At 36.7% G+C, this 20,081-nt stretch overlaps 2 protein-coding genes across 12 annotated transcripts in view; both read left to right on the top strand.

Moving 5' to 3' along the window:
• Positions 1 to 20,081, top strand: part of CEP290 (centrosomal protein 290) — a 101,386-nt gene that overhangs the window by 75,811 nt on the left and 5,494 nt on the right. For 9 of the 11 annotated variants that reach the window (XM_049694261.1, XM_033407147.2, XM_049694260.1 and 6 more), the window contains 10 exons: positions 2,103 to 2,226; positions 6,599 to 6,733; positions 8,091 to 8,177; positions 8,862 to 9,026; positions 9,543 to 9,665; positions 11,682 to 11,854; positions 15,101 to 15,242; positions 16,386 to 16,459; positions 17,027 to 17,121; positions 20,000 to 20,079. In XM_049694261.1, the coding sequence (XP_049550218.1) occupies positions 2,103 to 2,226; positions 6,599 to 6,733; positions 8,091 to 8,177; positions 8,862 to 9,026; positions 9,543 to 9,665; positions 11,682 to 11,854; positions 15,101 to 15,242; positions 16,386 to 16,459; positions 17,027 to 17,121; positions 20,000 to 20,079 (1,198 nt within the window). Of the gene's footprint in view, positions 1 to 2,102; positions 2,227 to 6,484; positions 6,734 to 8,090; positions 8,178 to 8,861; positions 9,027 to 9,542; positions 9,666 to 11,681; positions 11,855 to 15,100; positions 15,243 to 16,385; positions 16,460 to 17,026; positions 17,122 to 19,999; position 20,081 lie in introns of those variants that run through there. The other 2 variants (XR_007470093.1, XM_049694265.1) reach the window with 2 other exon arrangements.
• LOC117196907 (uncharacterized) lies at positions 2,236 to 6,478 on the top strand. The gene has a single exon (XM_033407159.2). The coding sequence runs from the start codon at positions 2,635 to 2,637 to the stop codon at positions 3,331 to 3,333; it is 699 nt and encodes a 232-aa protein (XP_033263050.1). The 5' UTR covers positions 2,236 to 2,634; the 3' UTR covers positions 3,334 to 6,478.

Here is a 20,081-nt window from a genome sequence, read left to right as displayed (position 1 = left end):
TTTCTTGAGCTCCTTTCCTTCTGTGATCTCCCTGATACATTTGGTTTCTCTCGGGCTCCCCTTTCTGGTACTTCGAACCAAATCTGTTGCCCTGTTGCGCCGTGCACTTCAGCTATTGTGATCTTGTCTGCAGCTAAGCCAGCAGCTGGAGGGCAGAAAGGGGACATGGCGGAGGGGGAGGGGCACTACTTTGCCTTCCCACCTTATTAATTACAGCTCTACCAATTGGAGAAGAAGATTCCTCTCCCTAAAAATTTTGGCTCCTGTGAGTTCCCCTTGCAGCCTCTGCCACCACTGCCTTGGAATTGCCTGAGGGTTGGGACATGAGAGAATGCATAGAAGAGAAAAATAAGAGGGATTTTTGCACTGTCTGTGAGAGTTGTTGAGCACCCTTTCTCCTTACTGGAGCTAGAACTTTAAGCCTTGCCTGTGGAGCTCTCTCCCTCTGTGCTGAGGCTCATCTTCAGGTTTCAAGCTGTGTTGTGTTCAGGTCAGGAAATACTAGAGGAAAGGAAAAGGTAAATTTACCACCTGTTTGCTGATATTTCAGATTCTCGTGTTTTGTCCCAATCTGTAAAATATTTACTTTTCAAGGTCCTTGTGAGCTTTCAACCTACGTTCCATCTCATTTCCTTCTAAGTCATTGTTTCTTAAATTCTTCAGAATTTTCCTTGATGGAGAAGAACAAAATGAAACATTTTTCTTTGTTTTGACATCTATTTGTAGCTACTGTCTGGTCCTAGCCTCCCTGTTTTTCTTAGTCTAAACATATGTTCAGAATAAAACCGAATCCTTTTATTCTCCTTTGCAGTTTTCTCAAGGATCAAAATATTTTAGTTTTGAAACCTTCTAATACTTTTAGATATTTAATAGCTTTTTTTAATATCTTCATTGGAGTATAATTACTTTACAATGATGTGTTAGTTTCTGCTTTATAACAAAGTGAATCAGTTATACATATACATATGTTCCCATATCTCTTCCCTCTTGCATCTCCCTCCCTCCCACCCTCCCTATCCCACCCCTCCAGGTGGTCACAAAGCATGGAGCTGATCTCCCTGTGCTATGCAGCTGCTTCCCACTAACTATCTATTTTACGTTTGGTAGTGTATATATGTCCATGCCATTCTCTCACTTTGTCACAGCTTACCCTTCCCCCTCCCCATATCCTCAAGTCCATTCTCTAGTAGGTCTGTGTCTTTATTCCCGTCTTGCCCCTAGGTTCTTCAGAACCTTTTTTTTTTTTTTCAGATTCCATATATATGTGTTAGCATACGGTACTTGTTTTTCTTTTTCTGACTTACTTCACTCTGTATGACAGACTCTAGGTCCATCCACCTCACTACAAATAACTCAATTTCGTTAATAGCTTTTTTTCTAATATGAATCTGTGGAGGCTGAAGTAATTGGAGAAGACTTTATAAAAGAGATTGAACTTGTCTTCTCAGTTCAAATGTGAATTTCCGAATTTTATGAATCAGATCTAGATTTTAAAGGTGGAAGGGACATTCCGAGAAAGCAGAACCCTAGCAGAGACATAGTGGCAGGAGTGAATCTTTCATGTGTGGGTAAGAGTGGATCTATTTGCCGAAGTAAGGGAAGAGTCCTGGACAAATGTGCTGAACAGGTGTGCTTGTGCCAGATAGCGGAGGGCCTTGTAGGCCATGCAGGTGAGTAGTATAGATTGAAGAAATAGATTATTATCTGGCTCCACTAAGAACCTTATAAAATGCTTTACCATCTTGAGAAGCGCATGGATGTTATGAAATTATTATATAATGTTTTAAAAATAGTAGGTATTTTTATTCAGCTATTTTACACAATCCCCAAAATAGATGCATGTTCTTTACATATATTAATATATTTTTTTAAAATCAAAATACCCTTTTTAATTCATAGTTTAAAGGAGGCCAGCCGTGAATCCTCTGTAGAGGATCAGTTTATAATATAGTCATGTTTTAATTTAATTTTGTAAAGTTTTCAAGTTTTGTAGAATTTAAAAGAAATACAGTGTTAAAATATTTTTTTCTATTTTTTAATATGATAAAACAGTAAAAAGTTGGAAGTTTGAACAGTAAAGAGTCTGTGATTGTTGTTCATAGGACCCATCAGGCTCTTCCTCGAGATTCTGTTATAGAAGATTTACGCTTACAAAATAAATACCTCCAAGAAAAGCTTCATGCTTTAGAAAAACAGTTTTCAAAGGATGCATATTCTAGGCCTTCAGTAAGTGCACATCTTTTCTTTTCATTTTTTGTATTCTAAAGTTTAAAAGTGAAATCAACTTCTACCTTTAGCTAGCTAAAAACAGTAGATCCTTCTCATTCATATTAATGCAATAAATCCAACTTTTATTTTTACTAGGTAATGATGTATGTTAACTTCTATAATTCTTTTTACATAATAATGGTAAACTTATGATTCTTATGCTTTGCATAAAATGTCATTACAAATGATTTCTGGAGATTTTTAAATGTAGTTATGAGTTTTGCTGTGACAAGAACATATAGTTAGATAAAATAGGAAGGTATGTTATGACATTATTTCCATTCAAATATGTGATACATTTCTCGTTTTTCTTTATAAAGTCTCATTAATGTAGAATTATTTGTTGTATCTTATTTTAAAACATTCATGTGTATATTTTTATTATTTTTTTTCCTTTTCTTTTCCTGTTTCTTCTCTTTCGTCTGCTTCAAGCAGAATCTGTTATGTGATGCAGCTACGCTTTCTCCTCTTGCTACCAGTGTTAATAAATACAGGCATAATATTTTTCACAAAAAGAACAATTTACACAGGAACCAAAAAAAACCCATAACAGTACTCAGAATTAAAAATAGGAAAGGAATAGATGTTAGGGACAACTTATATCATCAGGTACCTAGGAATATTCTACAGTGTTACAGTAATGAAGAAAAACACAAAGCAGAAGATATTGTAGATCCTACGGAGTTAACTAAATCTGAGTCAAGACCAAATAATAAATCAAGTCCATTTAGGTCAACTAATGGTACCTTGACGGATTTTAACTCCAATTTTGAAAAGGAACCAGATTGTAAAGTTGAAAAAATTAATCAAGACTGTTGTGAAAATAATAAACAGGAATATAAAAACAAGGAAGAGAATGAGCTAGGCAAGAATGAGAAAGAAAAGGGACACATAGCTGAAGATGTGAGTCACAACAACCACATGGATCCAGAAGAATCTGCTGGGGAGGACTGTGGTTACGCCACAAGCACTGCTGCAGTGAGGCAGTGTGCTGAGGAGGATGCACGGGCAAACTCTGAAACTGATGTGTCAGTCCAGCCAAGAAATGAAGCGTCCCAGGTTTGAGTACGTGGCAGTCCTTTATTCCTCTCTTGGCTGAGTTTTCTCATAGCAAGTGGTGTACATATATGGTGCAAATGGAAACAAATTGTGTAGGATTTGTAAAGAATATTAATTGTTAATAAACTTCTCCTTAAACCCTAATATTTGACTAGTTCCTACAAAAACTTAGTGGTTGTACATTTCCCGATTCATTTTAGTACTCACTGTTTTACCATTGGTATTGGTATTACCATTAGTACTCACTGTTTTACCAAGTATTAGATTAGGTAACAGAATAACGAAAATAAGGCACTTTAGATGAGTTCGTTTTGCCTTAGAAATTCCTGCTTCAGCATGCTGTAAAATCTCACTGCGAGTAAAATTTCACTGCAATGAATAATATCAGTAAAAATCTGTTATGATGCTGTGTAACATTCTAACATATATAGCAAGTTCCTTTAATGGTCTTTTTGCCTTGTAACAGATACTTTTTTATAATGAGAAAAGGAAGCTTACATGTATTGCCTAGGTATAGTTTTCACAATACTCTGCAGAGAATTATTTCTACTTTATGTGGGAAGCTTGGAGAATAAGTAACATCTCTAGTGATCAAGAAGATGCAGAACCAGGATTTAAATGGAGGTCTGATTCTACAGTTTATGAACTTTCTACATACACACACTAAGTTTGGTCAATTTATTCAACAGAATAAGAAGTTTGTTCCCAGTTGAAATCAAATAGCATTCATTCATTCATTCATTCCTTTCCACTTCAGATATTCCAGTCACCTAAGTCCTCATTCTCATTAAATCAGACATTTAAATTAAGAGAAAATGGATGAAAATGTCTTAATTCTTATTTCGTTTCCTTATCCAGGTACATAATGCTTCTTTTTTTCACTTGATAATAAGTAATTGAGAATTTGAGACTTCCACTGTCTGTTATCACTAACTCTCATCCACTAAGAATTTGACTTTTGGCAGTGTATACCTTTTAACAGGATTCTCCTTCTATAGAGCAATTTGGAAGTCCCCCCAAAATTGATTACACAAGAATTTTATTTATTTTACTTTTATAGAAGTTTCACTAGAATTTATTTTCCAAAAATTTGGACAATCTCAACTAATACTATTAGTTTTGTTTTCTGAGAATAGGAGGAAAAAAATGATCCACATTCACTTACACAAAGAATTGCATCCATATTTTAGTGAGGAGAACTGTTGAAAAAATTCAGCAGTTCATGTAATATCATCAGATAGAATTATTCTCTTCTGTGAATGAAATTTAGTACATTTTATGTCTATCAGTTAGGGGTACTTATTAACCCTTATTAAATAGCTGTCATAGACTGAAGAGGTGAAGTAAGGGAGACAGAACAGCTCAGGGATAGGGAACTATAGATTTCCATGTCCGAAGAGACCTTAAAAATCATCCTGTCTAGTGCCTTCATTTGTAAGATGCAAAAACAGAGGACCCGGGGGCTTCCCTGGTGGTTGAGAGTCCGCCTGCCGATGCAGGGGACATGGGTTCGTGCCCCGGTCCGGGAAGATCCCACATGCCGCGGAGCGGCTGGGCCCGTGAGCCATGGCCGCTGAGCCTGCGCGTCCGGAGCCTGTGCTCCGCAACGGGAAAGGCCACAACAGTGAGAGGCCCACGTACCGCAAAAAAAAAAAACAACAAAAAACAGAGGATGTTGCAGGTGGCATGATTTGCCTAGGGTTAACCTTAATAGTAGTAGAATCAGAATGTATACTTGGGTTATCTGACAGAGAATAAGTAGGAACATATTGCTATAGTTTACTGACACCATGAAATATGTCCTTTTTCTTGCCACTGTATATGTTCATACGCACACACATTCCCTCAAACAGTTAGAAATCAGGTAGATACATGCAGTGTATGCCCTCAGGTCAGAATCAAAGGTCAGCCCAGAATTTCTTTACATTTCTGTCTCCTATTTTCTAATTTCTTTACTTTTACTGCGTTTTACCTAAGAAAACTTTTTCTTTTTTTTACTTTTTTTTTAACCTAATGGTGAAAATGTCAGAATGTATTTAACCTACTGCTAATTAAAAAGATGTTACAGAGCCATGTATAATAAATGTATTTATAGAATATTATACTTTAATAATAATGTAATGTGTAATATATAAATATATTATATAATAATATGATAATCATCATAATGTCTGTGGAGTTATTGAGTTGATCGTCAATCAAGCCAATAGAGAATGGAATGGAGGAGAAAAAAACTAAAGCTGTTCTGAGTGCTTTCACAAAATTATCTCATATAATGCTCTTAACAAGTTTATGAGGGTAAGGGGTATTCTACCCACTTTATAGGAAAAAGTAACCAAGCACAGATTTCTCTTTCAAATAATCTATAGCTTAGAATGAGAACTGAAATTGAACATAAATAATAACCCAAGGTGGATTCATGCCAAAAGAAATGCAAATAAAGTGTTACTGGATTTCAGAGGAGGGAGTGATTACTTTAGCTCAAGGAATGATGAATAGCTTTCTAAAGGAGGAGGAATTGAGGCACTTTTTGTAGGCTTGTAGATTTGTTTGCTAGGGCCACCATAACAAAACACCACGGAGTTGATGGCTTAAACAACAGAAATGTATTCTCTCACTTCTGAAAGGCGGAAGTCCAAAATCAAGGTATCGGCAGAGTTGATTGCTTCTTTAGGCCTTGGGGGAAGGATCTGTTCCAGACCTCTCTCCTTGGCTCATAGATGGCTAGCTTCTCCCTGTCTCTACAGTGTCTCCCTTCTATGTATGTCTGTATGTTCACATTTCCCTTTGGTATAAGAACATCAGACCTTGTTGGATTAAGGCCCACCCTAATGACCCTGTTTTAACTTAGTTATCTCTGAAAAGGCCCTATCCTCAAATAAGGTCATTCTGAGGTACTGAGTATTAGGACTTCACATATGAATTTGGGGCTGGGTAGGGGTTGGGGCATGAGACAATCTGTAACAGGTAACAGTACTTTATTTTTGGATGGAAGGACCACTACAAATTCGTTTAGTCATTATGAGAGTATATATGGAGGCATTATATGTGTGGACATTATTAAATCACACTGACTTTGCTTTCTGTATTAATTACAACAGACTGATTACCTTTTCTCATGTGAGTTTGTTTGTTCGTTTATGGTTGTTTTCTCTAGAGCTCTCCAATTTTCTCATTCCTTTGAGGAAAAATGTTCCCTTTCAGCGTAGTGTTTCAGCGTAGCTTTTATTTGTTACACCTTAAAAATATTCCTAACTTCATTTTCCTGAAGACTTCAGGAATAGAGTCAGATGATCATTATCAAAGAGAACAGGAGCTCCAGAGGGAAAACTTGAAGTTGTCATCTGAAAATATTGAATTAAAATTTCAGCTTGAACAAGCAAATAAAGATTTGCCAAGATTAAAGGTAAATTTAATATTCTTTATTATAGTTAGGAAATCTAATGCCTTTTTCTCCCTACTTAATTGTTATGTTTACCATGTTAGCTTATGAAGAAGTCAGAAACTCATATTCATAAAATATCATGGTAGTGTTATACTTTCTACATTTGCTCATTTAACAGTTATTTGTTGAGGGCCTTTTTTGTGTGAGGTACTCTTCTAGGTGCTGGTAAACAGCAATCAAAAAACTTCTTGCACTTGTAGAGCTTACATTCCAGTAAGGGAAGGCTCATAATAGGTAAGCAAGTCAATATGTAGTATGTCAGCTGATGTTAAAGTGCTAAGAAGAAAAAGCACAGTGTGAAGGGGGTGTGTGTGTGTGTGTGTGTGTGTGTTGCATAGGGGTATAGCTGACCCTTGAACTGCGAGGGTCCACTTATATGGGGATATTTTTCAGTAGTAGATACTGCTGTACTGCCTTTTCCGTGGTTGGTTGAACCCACGGATGCAAAGGAACTGCAGATATAGAGGACCAACTATAAGTTATACCTCCACATTGTTCAAGGGTCAACTGAATATGGGATTGCTCTTTAAAATAGGGTAGTAAGGGGAGGCTTCGTTAATAAAGTGATATTTTAGCAGAGAGCTAGGGGACAGGTAAGGAAGTAGGTCATACAGATACTAGAAAAAGAGTTCCAGGCAACAGAAATAGCAAGTTCAAATGTCATGTGTGTGGCAAGATGATGGTTGGTGTATTTAATTAACAGTTGTCACACTTTAAAATATTAGGATAGCTCTAAAAATATAGTCTTTAAATTAAAATACTTTAGGATAATTGTCTCTTTTAGAAATTTATTTTGATGTTTATAATAAGTTTATTTTTGGTTTTCCAAATCTTATCCTATTTAAGGGAGTCCTTTTCTCTTGACTGACTGTTTCATTTGTGTTTTTTAACTTAGAATATCAGCAATCTGTTAATTCCACTGGTAACAGTATAATTAAACTATATCCTGCTTCTCTCATTCTGATTTTTACACTTAGAACCAGTGTCAGAAGATCAGTTGTCTCTTTCTCTGTACTATGTGGGTAAGGTTCTACATATGTAGTCTCTGGGAGAGTTGAAATCAGGAGTTCTGAACTCAAATTTCTGTTGTATACTAAGGCAATAATGCAGGAAATATTTCTTGAAATTCATATACAAAATGCTGTTGTATTAACTCAGCATATGTCATGGTTCAAAATCCTCCTCATTGGTGTAAAGACCCACTTGTTTAATTCAGCTATACAGTTGAAGAGACTGGTAGTTCAGATGAATTGTTTGCCTTTCCTTTTCAATGGCTATAGCTATGTTAAATTGTTACATGTTTTCTTTAATCTTTTAGAATCAGGTAAGGGATTTGAAGGAAATGTGTGAATTTCTTAAGAAAGAAAAAGCAGAAGTAGAGAGGAAACTTGGCCGCGTTAGAGGGGTGAGTATGTGAGAATATGCCATATGTTTGTTTTGGCTTCAGAAGTGATAAGCTGGAAATGAAAAAAAAAGTTTGGATATGTCATAACAGTATTGATATGCCTTTACTAGTGCCTCTAGTTTCAATTTTATTCTGCTGCATCTATAATGTAAAACATCATTAAGCTTTCTGTTTCAAGTTAATGTATTTTATCATCTGTCTCATCTTACATGCTTTTTATCCCACTTGGACTCTATACCATCTCTTTTTTGATTGCATATCCCTCTACACCTTGAAAACATTTAACTTCCAGGAATCTTCCATCTGTTCATTGAGGTAACCGCTAACTGCTCCTTGGTCTGATTCTAACATTTTATAATTATTTTTTTATGATATCCATGGCAGCTTCCTAGTTATAATGCTACTATACTAATGTTCTTTCCAGTATACTAGGGTTTAAGGTGTTACTTATTAGCTGCATGACTTTAGGAATATCAAATTCTCTGAGTCTTGATTTTCTTATATGCAAAGTAAGGGTAATTCCTCTTTCACAGGGTTATTATAACGAGTTGAAGTCGTACAAGCCTTGGCTTCAAATGTTAGGAATCAACAATGAGTTTAATAATAAACCTCTTATATTCTTGGTACTTTATGTTATACTCTCTAAAATATTTGATTAAATAAAAAGTTAACATTTTTTCCTAGTCTGGTAGAAGTGGAAAGACAATCCCAGAACTAGAAAAAACCATTGGTTTAATGAAAAAAGTAGTTGAAAAAGTCCAAAGGGAAAATGAACAGCTGAAAAAAGCATCAGGAATGTTAACCAGTGAAAAAATGGCTAATATTGAAATGGAAAACGAAAAACTGAAGGTAATATTCTTAATGTGGTCATTTGTACAGAATGTTTTACTGATATAATTTTTAAAGACAATTTAAAATATAGTGTATAAAGTGGCTTTAATGGATGCAGTAGATATTTTACACATACAGAAAAAAAAATGTTGGAGACAAGGCTAAGAGTAGTTAGAGTAGCACCACTTGGTCATTTTATTATTTCCAGACCATTGCTTCTCAATCTGGCAGCATAAAATAATTAACTGTATCTATTTTCAAAAATACATCTGCCTAAGCCCCCAATTTTGAGATTGATCAGATTATTTTGGGATTGGTCCTACCATTGGTATTGTGATTCTTTTTTAAAGTCATCAGCTCATTCTAAGCCAAGATTGGGAACCTCTACTCTAGATGACCAGTATTAAAGGGAAGAATTTAATTCTAATTATATCAAATATGGTCTCTAAAACCACATTAAACTAAGTTTTATGAGTTTATAAGATCATCGTTTATTTCCTTGTTTTGATAATGTAGGGTTTTTTTAATTACTAGGCTGAATCAGAAAAACTCAGAGTTCATTTTGGACGTCAGTTGAGCATGCACTATGAATCCAAGACCAAAGCCACAGAGAAAATTGTTGCTGAAAATGAAAGGCTTCGTAAAGAACTTAAAAAAGTATGGCTTTCATTATTGACTATACTTATTTTTATGTTAATTAACTGCTACATTTTGGGAAAACAGAATGAAAAAGTTGATGAGAGTACCTACTCAGAGTAGGTATTAAGAGATTTAGGAATTGTGCTGTTTTGTTTTGTTTGGTTTTTATTTATTTATTTTTTAATTGGGGTATAGTTGCTTTACAATGTTATGTTAATGTCTGCTGTACAGCGAAGTGAAGCAGCTATATGTGTACATATATCCCCTCTTTTTTGGATTTCCTTCCCATTTAGGTCACCACAGAGCACTGAGTAGAGTTCCCTGTGCTATACAGCAGGTTCTCATTAGTTATCTATTTTATACATATTAGTGTATATATGTCAACCCCAATCTCCCAGTTCATCCAGGAATTGTGTTTTTATGCCCACCATCCTTTCACTATGAGGAACATTGAAAATAAAAAATTAATAAATTCAGAGGCAGTATAATGTAGAAGCCACTTAGCCAGTATTCAAATCCTAGCTTTATTACTTCTTTTTTTTTAAAAAATAAATTTACTTATTTTTGGCTGTGTTCGGTCTTTGTTGCTGTGCGCGGGCTTTCTCTAGTTGCAGTGAGCGGGGGCTACTCTTTGTTGTGGTGTGCGGGCTTTTCATTGCGGTGGCTTCTCTTGTTGCAGAGCACAGGCTCTAGAGCGCGTGGGCTTCAGTAGATGTGGTGCGTGGGCTCAGTAGTTGTGGCTCGTGGGCTCTAGAGCGCAGGCTCAGTAGTTGTGGCTCATGGGCTTAGTTGCTCCGTGGCATGTGGGATCTTCCTGGACCAGGGCTTGAACCCGTGTCCCCTGCATAGGCAGGTGGATTCTTAACCACTGCGCCACCAGGGAAGCCTGCTTTATTACTTCTTAACTGTGGGAGCTAGGGGAATCTACTATTCCCTCTCCTCTCAATTTCCTCATCTGTAAAACTGGGAATATTGAGTATATTTCACAGAGCTGCTACAGGGTTTAAATGAGTTAATATTTATGCACATGTCTTAGAATAATGCTTGATGTACAGTAAAGAGTATATGGTGCTTCCCTGGTGGCGCAGTGGTTGAGAGTCCACCTGCCGATGCAGGGGATGCGGGTACTTGCCCCGGTCCGGGAAGATCCCACATGCTGCGCAGTGCCTGGGCCCGTGAGCCATGGCGCTGAGCCTGCGCGTCCGGAGCCTGTGCTCTGCAATGGGAGAGGCCACAGCAGTGAGAGGCCAGCATACCGCAAAAAAAAAAAAGAGTATATGAAACTATTTTGTTAAACAGTAAGATTCCTTTCTATTTAAGTGGCAAAATATATTCCTTGCCCCAGAAAAATAGGTGTTGTTATTTATATGGATGATCCAGTGAATAAATTGCAATTATATTTTTAAACTAGTTACAGTGGTATATGAATGTATTGTGAGGCCAGAGTGATACTGTGCTGTGAATGTGGATGTTTAATAGTGGAAATAATCTGTGGTAATTACACATAGTTTATACTTACAGTTATGTCTCTCAGGTACTAAAAAGTCAAAACATCTTTTAAAAATCTAAAGACATTTCCCCCACAGCATTTTAAAACAACTTGAAATCTAATCCCATTAACTAATTAACTGGATATATGTACCTTATGAATTTATTTAAATACTTAGAAAAATTGTGTTTGGGTAATGGTATTGAAATTAAAATACTCAGTGAATGATGAAAAACAATCTAAAGACATAAACTATCCCATTTTCTCTAACTATTACAAATATGACAAATTTAAAGTAACCACTAGAGTAAAATATTGTAAATGTATTTTTCTAACCTCATTTACATGATCTGTTCTAATTATTATGGCCATATTGCTGTTTTAGAGTAAAAGAAACATTGGATTTTTGTTGGAATTTTAATCAGCATTTAGAACTCCAGGTTATTTTCTTTCTAGTTTGTAGTGATTGATAATTTTGAATATACTATATCCATGAGAACAATATTACATTTTGGCATAATATACTAATTAGCTTTTAATGATAGGAAACTGAAGCCGCAGAAAAATTACGGATAGCTAAGAATAATTTGGAGATATTAAATGAGAAGATGACAATTCAACTAGAAGAGACTGGTAAGAGATTACAGTTGGCAGAAAGTAGAGGTCCACAGCTTGAAGGTGCTGACAGCAAGAGATGGAAATCAATTGTTGTTACAAGGTAGGAACAAACAGTTTAAAATTTGCACAATTTAATGAGCTCTAATTCTGCCATTATTGTTTTTAAAGAATATGACAGTGTTGTGATTCACTTAGTTCTTTCATAAAGAACTGTTTGGTTGTTTGTTTTAACATGATCCTCACTTTTTCTTCCTTAAAATATTTAACTAATTGGGGTGTCTGCATGGGACAGAGGAGAGCTGGGGCTGGGCTAAGGGTGTTGGAGCTGGGTGGGCATCGTGAAGCTGCTGTCAGCCATGAGCCTGGACTGATGGTGCCCAGCTTCTCCTGGGTGCTGCTTTTCTCCAGCTACAACTGCAATTTTGGAGTTATGTTCTGGGCATCTTGCTCTTCAAATAGCCTCAACAGATGAATTCAGCAAACAGTTTTAATGTCTTACTGGCCTCTGCTTTCTGGCACTTGATTTTCTCCCATCCCTTGAGCCTTTTCTGAAAGTATGTGCAATTCCTGCCTGTCAAATCAACTTTGTGGCTATGAAAGAGGTGATAGGAATTCACTAGTAAACATTCATATGTTCATTGTCATTGTCCCCAGAGGTGGTTCATCATAACTCCGATGAGTCAGTAAAAGGCTTTGGTGTCATTCTCACTTCCAACGTTAAGCAGCTGCTTCAAGGAGTATATGTAGAAGCCAGAGACCAGTGACATCCTGCCCATGTCCTGTCCCAATAAAGTCATCCTGTATGAAGGGGTGTTCTTGACATCTACTGGCCCCATTTCAGAAGGCAAACATATCTTTATTTTACCATATTCCTAGAGTTCCTTCTGTCTGTGCATCTCATTATCCCCTTGGATATCTACCTGCTGCTTAGAATGGACTTGATGTGGATTGGCAGTCACCATCACTACAGCTGGGATGGCAATCTTAGCACTGTGAGGCTACAGCAGGTCCCATAGTGGGCCTGTTGCACTCACTTGACCCTGTCAGACAAGTCTAAGGAGAAAAGAGAAAGGTTTTGCAGGTAGATTAGAAGGCCCAGGTGGCCAGGCAGTCTTGGAGAAGGGTCCTTGGTTCCTGTCCCAACATCATACTGAGAGTACTCAGAATCTACTCTTCCCCCATAACTGTTTCTTAATTCTGTCAGAGGGCAGGTGTGAGGGCTAAATGAAATAATATGTGTGATAGTATAAAGGGGAGAAGGGGTCTTCTTTTGCCTGCTTGGACTCCAGCAGAGGCTCTCAACCAGCAACCCTATCAGTTGATTTCTTGGTTGGCCCTTTATTTCCTTCTGCAATCACACGTGGACGCAAAGAATTTTGAGTTGCTTCGAGATGTATTTATCCAGCAGGTATTTACTCAGTACCTGCTGCATGCCAGACTCTGCTTTATGTTACATGTATTTCTTTTTTTTTTTTTTTTTTTTTGCGGTATGCGGGCCTCTCACTGTTGTGGTCTTTCCTGTTGCAGAGCACAGGCTCTGGACGCGCAGGCTCAGCGGCCATGGCTCACGGGCCCAGCCGCTCCGCGGCATATGGGATCTTCCCAGACCGGGGCACAAACCCGTGTCCCCTGCATCGGCAGGCGGACTCTCAACCACTGCGCCACCAGGGAAGCCCTAGATGTATTTCTAAAAGGCCTGCTTTGACTAGGTTCCTTCAGAGAGCCAGGTAGCTTCCAGGGCTTAGAAGTACCTATTTCTCACTATGCCCTTAAGTAAATTACAGTTCTTCTGTGAATTTAAGGTTTTTTAAAGCTGTGGAAATGATAATCCCTGTCCTCTTCTTTTCTAAAAAAGGGCTCGTTGGGGCTGCAGAAAAGATTATTAATGTGAAAAGGGTTTATAAAGTTTATAAATATTTGAAGGGGTGATGAGATTTAACCATAACTGAAAATGACTTTGCCCTTTAGATCATTTATGTGTTTTTCATCTGAGAACTGTACAGATAACTGAGTATAGAGTAGGCCTTCAGTAAGCATTTTTTTAAAAAACTAAGTCCTAGTAGAATCCACTTGACAGAAGGCTAATTCTGATCTTTGGCCTCAAGCCTCTCTAAATCCACCAAAATAATTGCTAAAGTCTGCAGATGGGATTAGACACCCAGTTCGGTAAAGTGGTTTGGAGATAATCTTTTGGTACCCATTAACCATTATGTTCACACTGAAATCTTTATAGTTGCTCTGTTATTTATTCAACAAACTGATAACATCTATTCCACATCCAGCTTTATAGTACTGACTGCTGAGACAGGCAGGGGTGATGCAGGAGCTGTTTTAGATAGGGTGGTCAGAGAAGGCCTCTCTGACTGGGTGGCATTTAGAGCTGGGAATTGAATGACAGAGTGAGCTTCAGATATTTCACCACTTCGATGGCTTTTGTCAGGTTAAGAACGTTGCCTTCTAATCTAGGTTCCTAAGGTTTATCACAAGCTCTTTGATAATAATTGTATTATTTTGTTGTAATACTGAGATAATAATTTTCCTTCTTTATCCTGTCCTTACCTGATTTTGTTGCCAAAGTGTTCCTTCTTTCCTTTTCTCTGGAAAAATTTGAATGTTATAAGCATTGTCTCCTTTAAGGTGGTATGATGGGTTTGTAAAGCCATTTTGGCTCAGTGTTTTAGAAGTTTCTTTTGGGGTCTGGATTTTTTTTTTGAACTATTGATCACTTCTTGAAAATTTACAAATCTATTTAGATTTTTACAAGCTTCATCCCTCCCGCATCTTATGCCATTTTTCTTACCCCTGCTTTTACACATTCTTTTCCCTCTCCCAGCAGTGTTCTTTTGGTTTTGCTCTACCTGGATACTTCCTACGTGTGTGTGTGTGTGTGTGTGTGTGTGTGTGTGTGTGTGTGTGTGTGTGTGTGTGTGTGTGTGTGTGTGTGTGTGTGTGTGTGTGTGTGTATTAAATGCTTTAGTTTGTTATCTCTAAGTATATTCCTAAGAATATTCAATAATACAGAATTTTATATTCTTATGAATTTAATTTCTATTTGTGATTGAAAAAGGTATTGATTTTAATCTTTGACAGTGGTAAAATTCAGGTTCCATCCTTGTTATAACTTTGGGAAACATCTAAATCCTCTATTTAATTGGCCTGTTAATTAGGGGTACTTATCCCTTGCTGTCACCTAATGCTAAGTAAATATGTAGGAAAAGATTTGACTAGAAGACACAGTATAATAAGATATTCTTTATTTTTAGTGCAGTAACTTGAACTAGCTTTTAAATGAATTAGAGAAATTATTTTCCACGTCTACACCATTTTTTTTTCTTTATACTTTTAGAATGTATGAAACCAAGTTGAAAGAATTGGAAACTGATATTGCCAAAAAAACTAAAAGCCTTACTGATCTTAAACAGCTTGTAAGACAAGCAACAGAGAGGGAACAAAAAGTTAAGAAATACACGGAAGATCTTGAGCAACAGGCAAGTAATGTCATTTTTCTTTATGTGATAAAATAATGCATCGTATTTCAAACCACCCCTCGGCATTCATTGTCTTATGTAGGTAAAAATGAACTCTGGACTAATTCCTCTCCTACAAGTTCCATCCAAGTGAATGGCCCCACCATTCACCTATTTGTTTAAGTCAAAAACCTTGGATCATAGACTCCTTTCTTTTCACTCATACCCCGTGTCTTGTTCATTAAATCCTGTCAGCTCTATTTCAAATGTATCCCAAATATGATGATGTCTCAGCACCTCCAACACTGCCAGTCTAGTCTAAGCTATTCTCTCACACCTGAATAGCAGTAATTTCCTAACTGGTCTCCCTGCTTCCGCTCTTGCCTTGTTTCACCTTCTCCTTATCCCTGACCTATTTTCCACATAGTTGCCAAGTAATCCTTTTAAAGGTATAAAGCAAATCATAGCAGTCTCATCCTTAGAATCTTCCAGTGGTTCCCATTACCCCAGAACAAAATCCTAAAGTTCTTTTCATAGCCTGCAAAGACCTACATGGTATGGCATCTGGTTTCCTCTCTAGCCTCACCTTTACTTTCTCCAGCACTCATAGTGCTCTAGCCACGCTGACATTCTTTCAATCCTCGGGAAAACCAAACTCATCCAAACTTCTGGGCCTTGCTTTTGTTTCCCTTGTTTAGAATACTGTTTACCCAAATATTCTCATAGCTCACCCCTGCACTTCATGTCTCTGCTTAAATGCAAGCTCCTCAGACCCTCCCAAACCTATACTACTTTCCATCACTCTGTCCTCTTACCCTAGGTTATTTTTCTTAATAGCCCTTCCCACCATCTTGAAGTGTTATCAAGTCACATCACATGCTCACTGTTTGTCTTCCCCCACTAAAAATGTAAGGACCACAGGATCATGAAGGAAGGGATTTTGCTTATTCACTGCTGTATCCAGTGTGCCTAGGACAATGCCTGGCATGCAGTAGTTCCTCAATAAATAATTGTTGAATAAATAGTGGATAGATCACCATAGATGTACAATCATATGAACTTTTGAAAACTCAACTTTTAAAATTATGCTTCATTGAAAGTACCTTATAAAACCTCATATTTCCGTGTCAAACTTTGTCTTCTAACTTTTCATTGTGCCCAAAGATTGAGATTCTCAAACATGTTCCTGAAGGTGATGAAACAGAGCAAGGCCTTCAATGGGAGCTTCAAGTTCTTAGGTATATTATTTGTTCATATGACTACTTTTTAAAAATTATTTTTTAATATAACCACATTTGCTATATCTAGACAGTTAAGATTTTTCAACCTTGCTGCCTAATAGGTTTTTCAGCCTTATTTCATCCTTCTAATGCCAATCACTCTTTTATATAATGGATGCTAAAAAAAGGGTAAACCAGATCTTAATATAGGTGTCAAGTTTGTAATTTAAACTTTCTTAATCGCATAGAATATATTAAACCTTAGCTTCCAAAGGCAAATGTTAATTGAAATGAGGAAAAAAATTCTTCCAAGGCTCTGTGTAGCGTACTTTTGTGAGGCTCCTCCCTGCAAGAGAAAAACTACTCTTGAAAATGACATCAGATCAGATTTTAAGAACATGAAGGATTTTGATTCTCTGATCTCTGAGAATGGTAGCATTGCAGCAGGGAGAGTAAATGGACAAATGTTTACCTTTATAAATATCAGCAAGTTCTAAGCACTGTACATCACACAATTAAAGAAATGCTCATGTATTTTGTGGAGCAATGTCTGTCTTTTTTTAACACATTATCATTGTGTTCTAGATTAGCTAACAGACAGCTGGAAAAAGAAAAAGAAGAATTAATCCATCAGATAGAAGTTAACAAAGACCAGAATGGACCTCAAAGCACCATACCCGGTAGTATATTTTTTAACACACTCATAGCATGTTAGATAACCCAAGTTTTTGAATTAGGGTTTGCCTTTCTTATTTGTTCACACATTTCTGATAACTGTCTTCCTTTTATAAAATCAAATCCTTGATTTAAGTTTTTAAAGCTGTCTCTGTCTTCCACAAAACAATATTCCCATTGAGCCCTTTGAGTTGTCTGTAATATTGAGTAGCCAGTATTCAAGTGTCTTTCTCCTTGTATTCCATCTGGATGTTACGGATTTAACCATGATACAATGCTAAGTAATAAATATTGGGTCTGTTGCTTCCAGTTTCTCAGTATAGGCCCTTTTAAGCCCTTTGAACATTTTCTTCTAAATGTTACTTTCATCTTGTTATTAATTTAAAAACTAAATGTATATAAGTAAACATTGCCTATATCCTTTCTTTTTTCCTTTTACAAAGTAAAAAAGTCTATCCTACCCTCTTCCATTTGCATTCAAAAGTGATTACTAATCATTCCCCTGTTCCTGTGTGCATAGGTATGCACATATACACATAGGTATGTAATGTATATGTATATGCGTGAACACACATACAGTGAATAGTTGATCCTCATTATTTGCAGATTCTGTATTTGCATATTCACCTACTCAGTAAATTTACTTGTAACCCCAAATCAGTACTGTGTGGTACTTTTGCAGACATACACACAGAGCAGTGAAAAATTTAAGTTCTATGATCCACACTTTCCTAGATGAGATTCAGCAAGGTGATGCTCTGCATTGTTTCAGCTCTCATACAAGGATGACCAGAGGAAGAGACAACAGGCGGCACTGCTGCACAGGGCAGGAACCTCTGGTTCTGGGACCAGCTGGACTGGGTTTAAATTTCAGCTCTGATGCCTGTCATTAGGGCAGCCTCAGGAGTCACTTGACACTTCCGAACCTTGTTCTCTCCTGTATAACAAAGAAAATAGGACCTACCAGGATGAGTTGTTTCCAGGATTTAAGATTATGAAATCTATGTGAGATGTATGTGTATGTAGGTTTATTTTCCCTAAGAGCAGTGGTTCAGTATTCACTAATTCATTGTTCATGTTGACTTTATAGAACATAACTACTGCAAATAATAAGAATCGATTGTTTGTATGCATATTGTATTTGATAGCTTTTATGAAAATGCCAAATTCTGTTCCAAAGGGTTATACTAATTTATATCTAAACAGTTTTTGACTATTTCACATAGCTTTTCAATATCCTACCAAGTAGTCTTGTTGCTACTTTGTATTAAGGCTGTCACGTATGAGTCATTCCAGACACTGTGCTAAATGCTTTACAAGCGTTTTATAATTTAATTCTTATAGCCCTGAATTTTGAGTACCTCTGTCTCCATTCTACCTGTGTTAAACAGATTCAAAGCAGCTAGGAAGTGGTAGAGGCAGGATGAAGCCTAAATCTGTGAAACTCCAAAGCTCCTTGCCATTTCCTGCTATTGACCATTAGACTGCCTCCTCTCTTGGTGACTAGAAGTACATACGTAAACCTCTCTTGATAACATCTCTTCCAGCAGCCAGCTTGGTGTACTAAACCAGACACAGCACCAAAGAGCAGTTAATGCTGTTGATGTTAGGCAAGTTCTCTTTCTAAACCTCAGTTTCCCGAGAAGGAATTTCTGAACCCTCATTTCCTCATCTTCTATTTAAAAATAAGGATATCTACCAAAGACTGTTAAGGCTCAAAATCAAACCAAAACTTTTTTGGAAATTTTAAAGCACTATTTAAGTATACGTGATCATTAAGCTAACTTTTGGAAAGTGCTATACATAATAATCACTTTTACTGCATAATTTCATTACCAAGCTATGTAATGTATAGCATCCCACTGATTAAGACAACTCAATATAGCACTCCAGTGATCAAAAATCAACTCTAAAAAAATCATTAGTACTTTCTGCAGAGGTGAGGGAAGCTTTGAAAAGTATGAGGAAAATATTTGTCTCCAACTTACAGCAATTGGAGGACCATTCCAAGGTCACCTTAATAGAATATGCTTCCTGTCCCATTCATGAAAATGTATTTGCTGACCATTATTTTCTCAAAATTCAGCATTATTTTAAAAATTTTACCCCTCAATGGATGTAAAATATGACCACATGACACATTATATGCAGTTTAAAGAAAGTATGTTTCTAGCAAAGATGGCAATTAAAGCAAAAATACTATTGCCCATTGATTCTCATTATAAAATTAGAGATATGTTAACTCTGGGGGAAATCAATAAATTAAAGCCCTTGTGCTTTTTATGTTTTCCTACCAAAATATCAGGACTTATTCATCTTTGTGTTATCCATCCTGCCCAGCACATTTTTCACATAGTATTGGGTTGGCCAAAAAGTTCGTTCAGGTTTTTCTATAACATCTTACGGAAAAACCCAAATGAACTTTTTGGCCAACCCAATAATTACAGTAAATACGCACTGAAGTACACGGAATAGTCAAAGCTGTTGGGTAACAGGAGCATTTGGCCACCTTATGGTTGTAGCCCCTTCCCTAACAGTCTACTTATTCTAATGTTGTACTATTAGCACCTAACAGATTTTCTCGGTTCTAGAATTTTTCTCTGAAAATAATGGTTTCTTCCATGTAAAAAATCAACCTGGATCTATACTTCTAACAAACATCTAACGTATGCCTCTTCTCTTTGTCTGCTTATGGAATTATAATACCTGATATAGAGGTAGCATACAGAATTCACAGCCTGAAAAGTGTTTCAACAATAAAAGACAACATTTTCCAGGCTCTAGTTTCATAAATTTCCTCCTTATCCTCTAAAATAAGTCCTTTATCTTGAACTCATTCAGAGTGGGAAAAGCTTAGTCTAATTTTCACTTTTTTGGAGACAGATCCTGATCAACTAAAGGAAAAGGTCAAAGATCTAGAGACACAGCTCAAAACCTCAGATCTAGAAAAGCAGCATTTGAAGGT

The sequence above is a fragment of the Orcinus orca genome, chromosome 11, assembly GCF_937001465.1.
Source record: "Orcinus orca chromosome 11, mOrcOrc1.1, whole genome shotgun sequence".
Taxonomy (NCBI): Eukaryota; Metazoa; Chordata; class Mammalia; order Artiodactyla; family Delphinidae; genus Orcinus; species Orcinus orca.
Note: the sequence above shows the minus strand (reverse complement) of the source record. Positions and strands in the feature narration are given on the sequence as shown.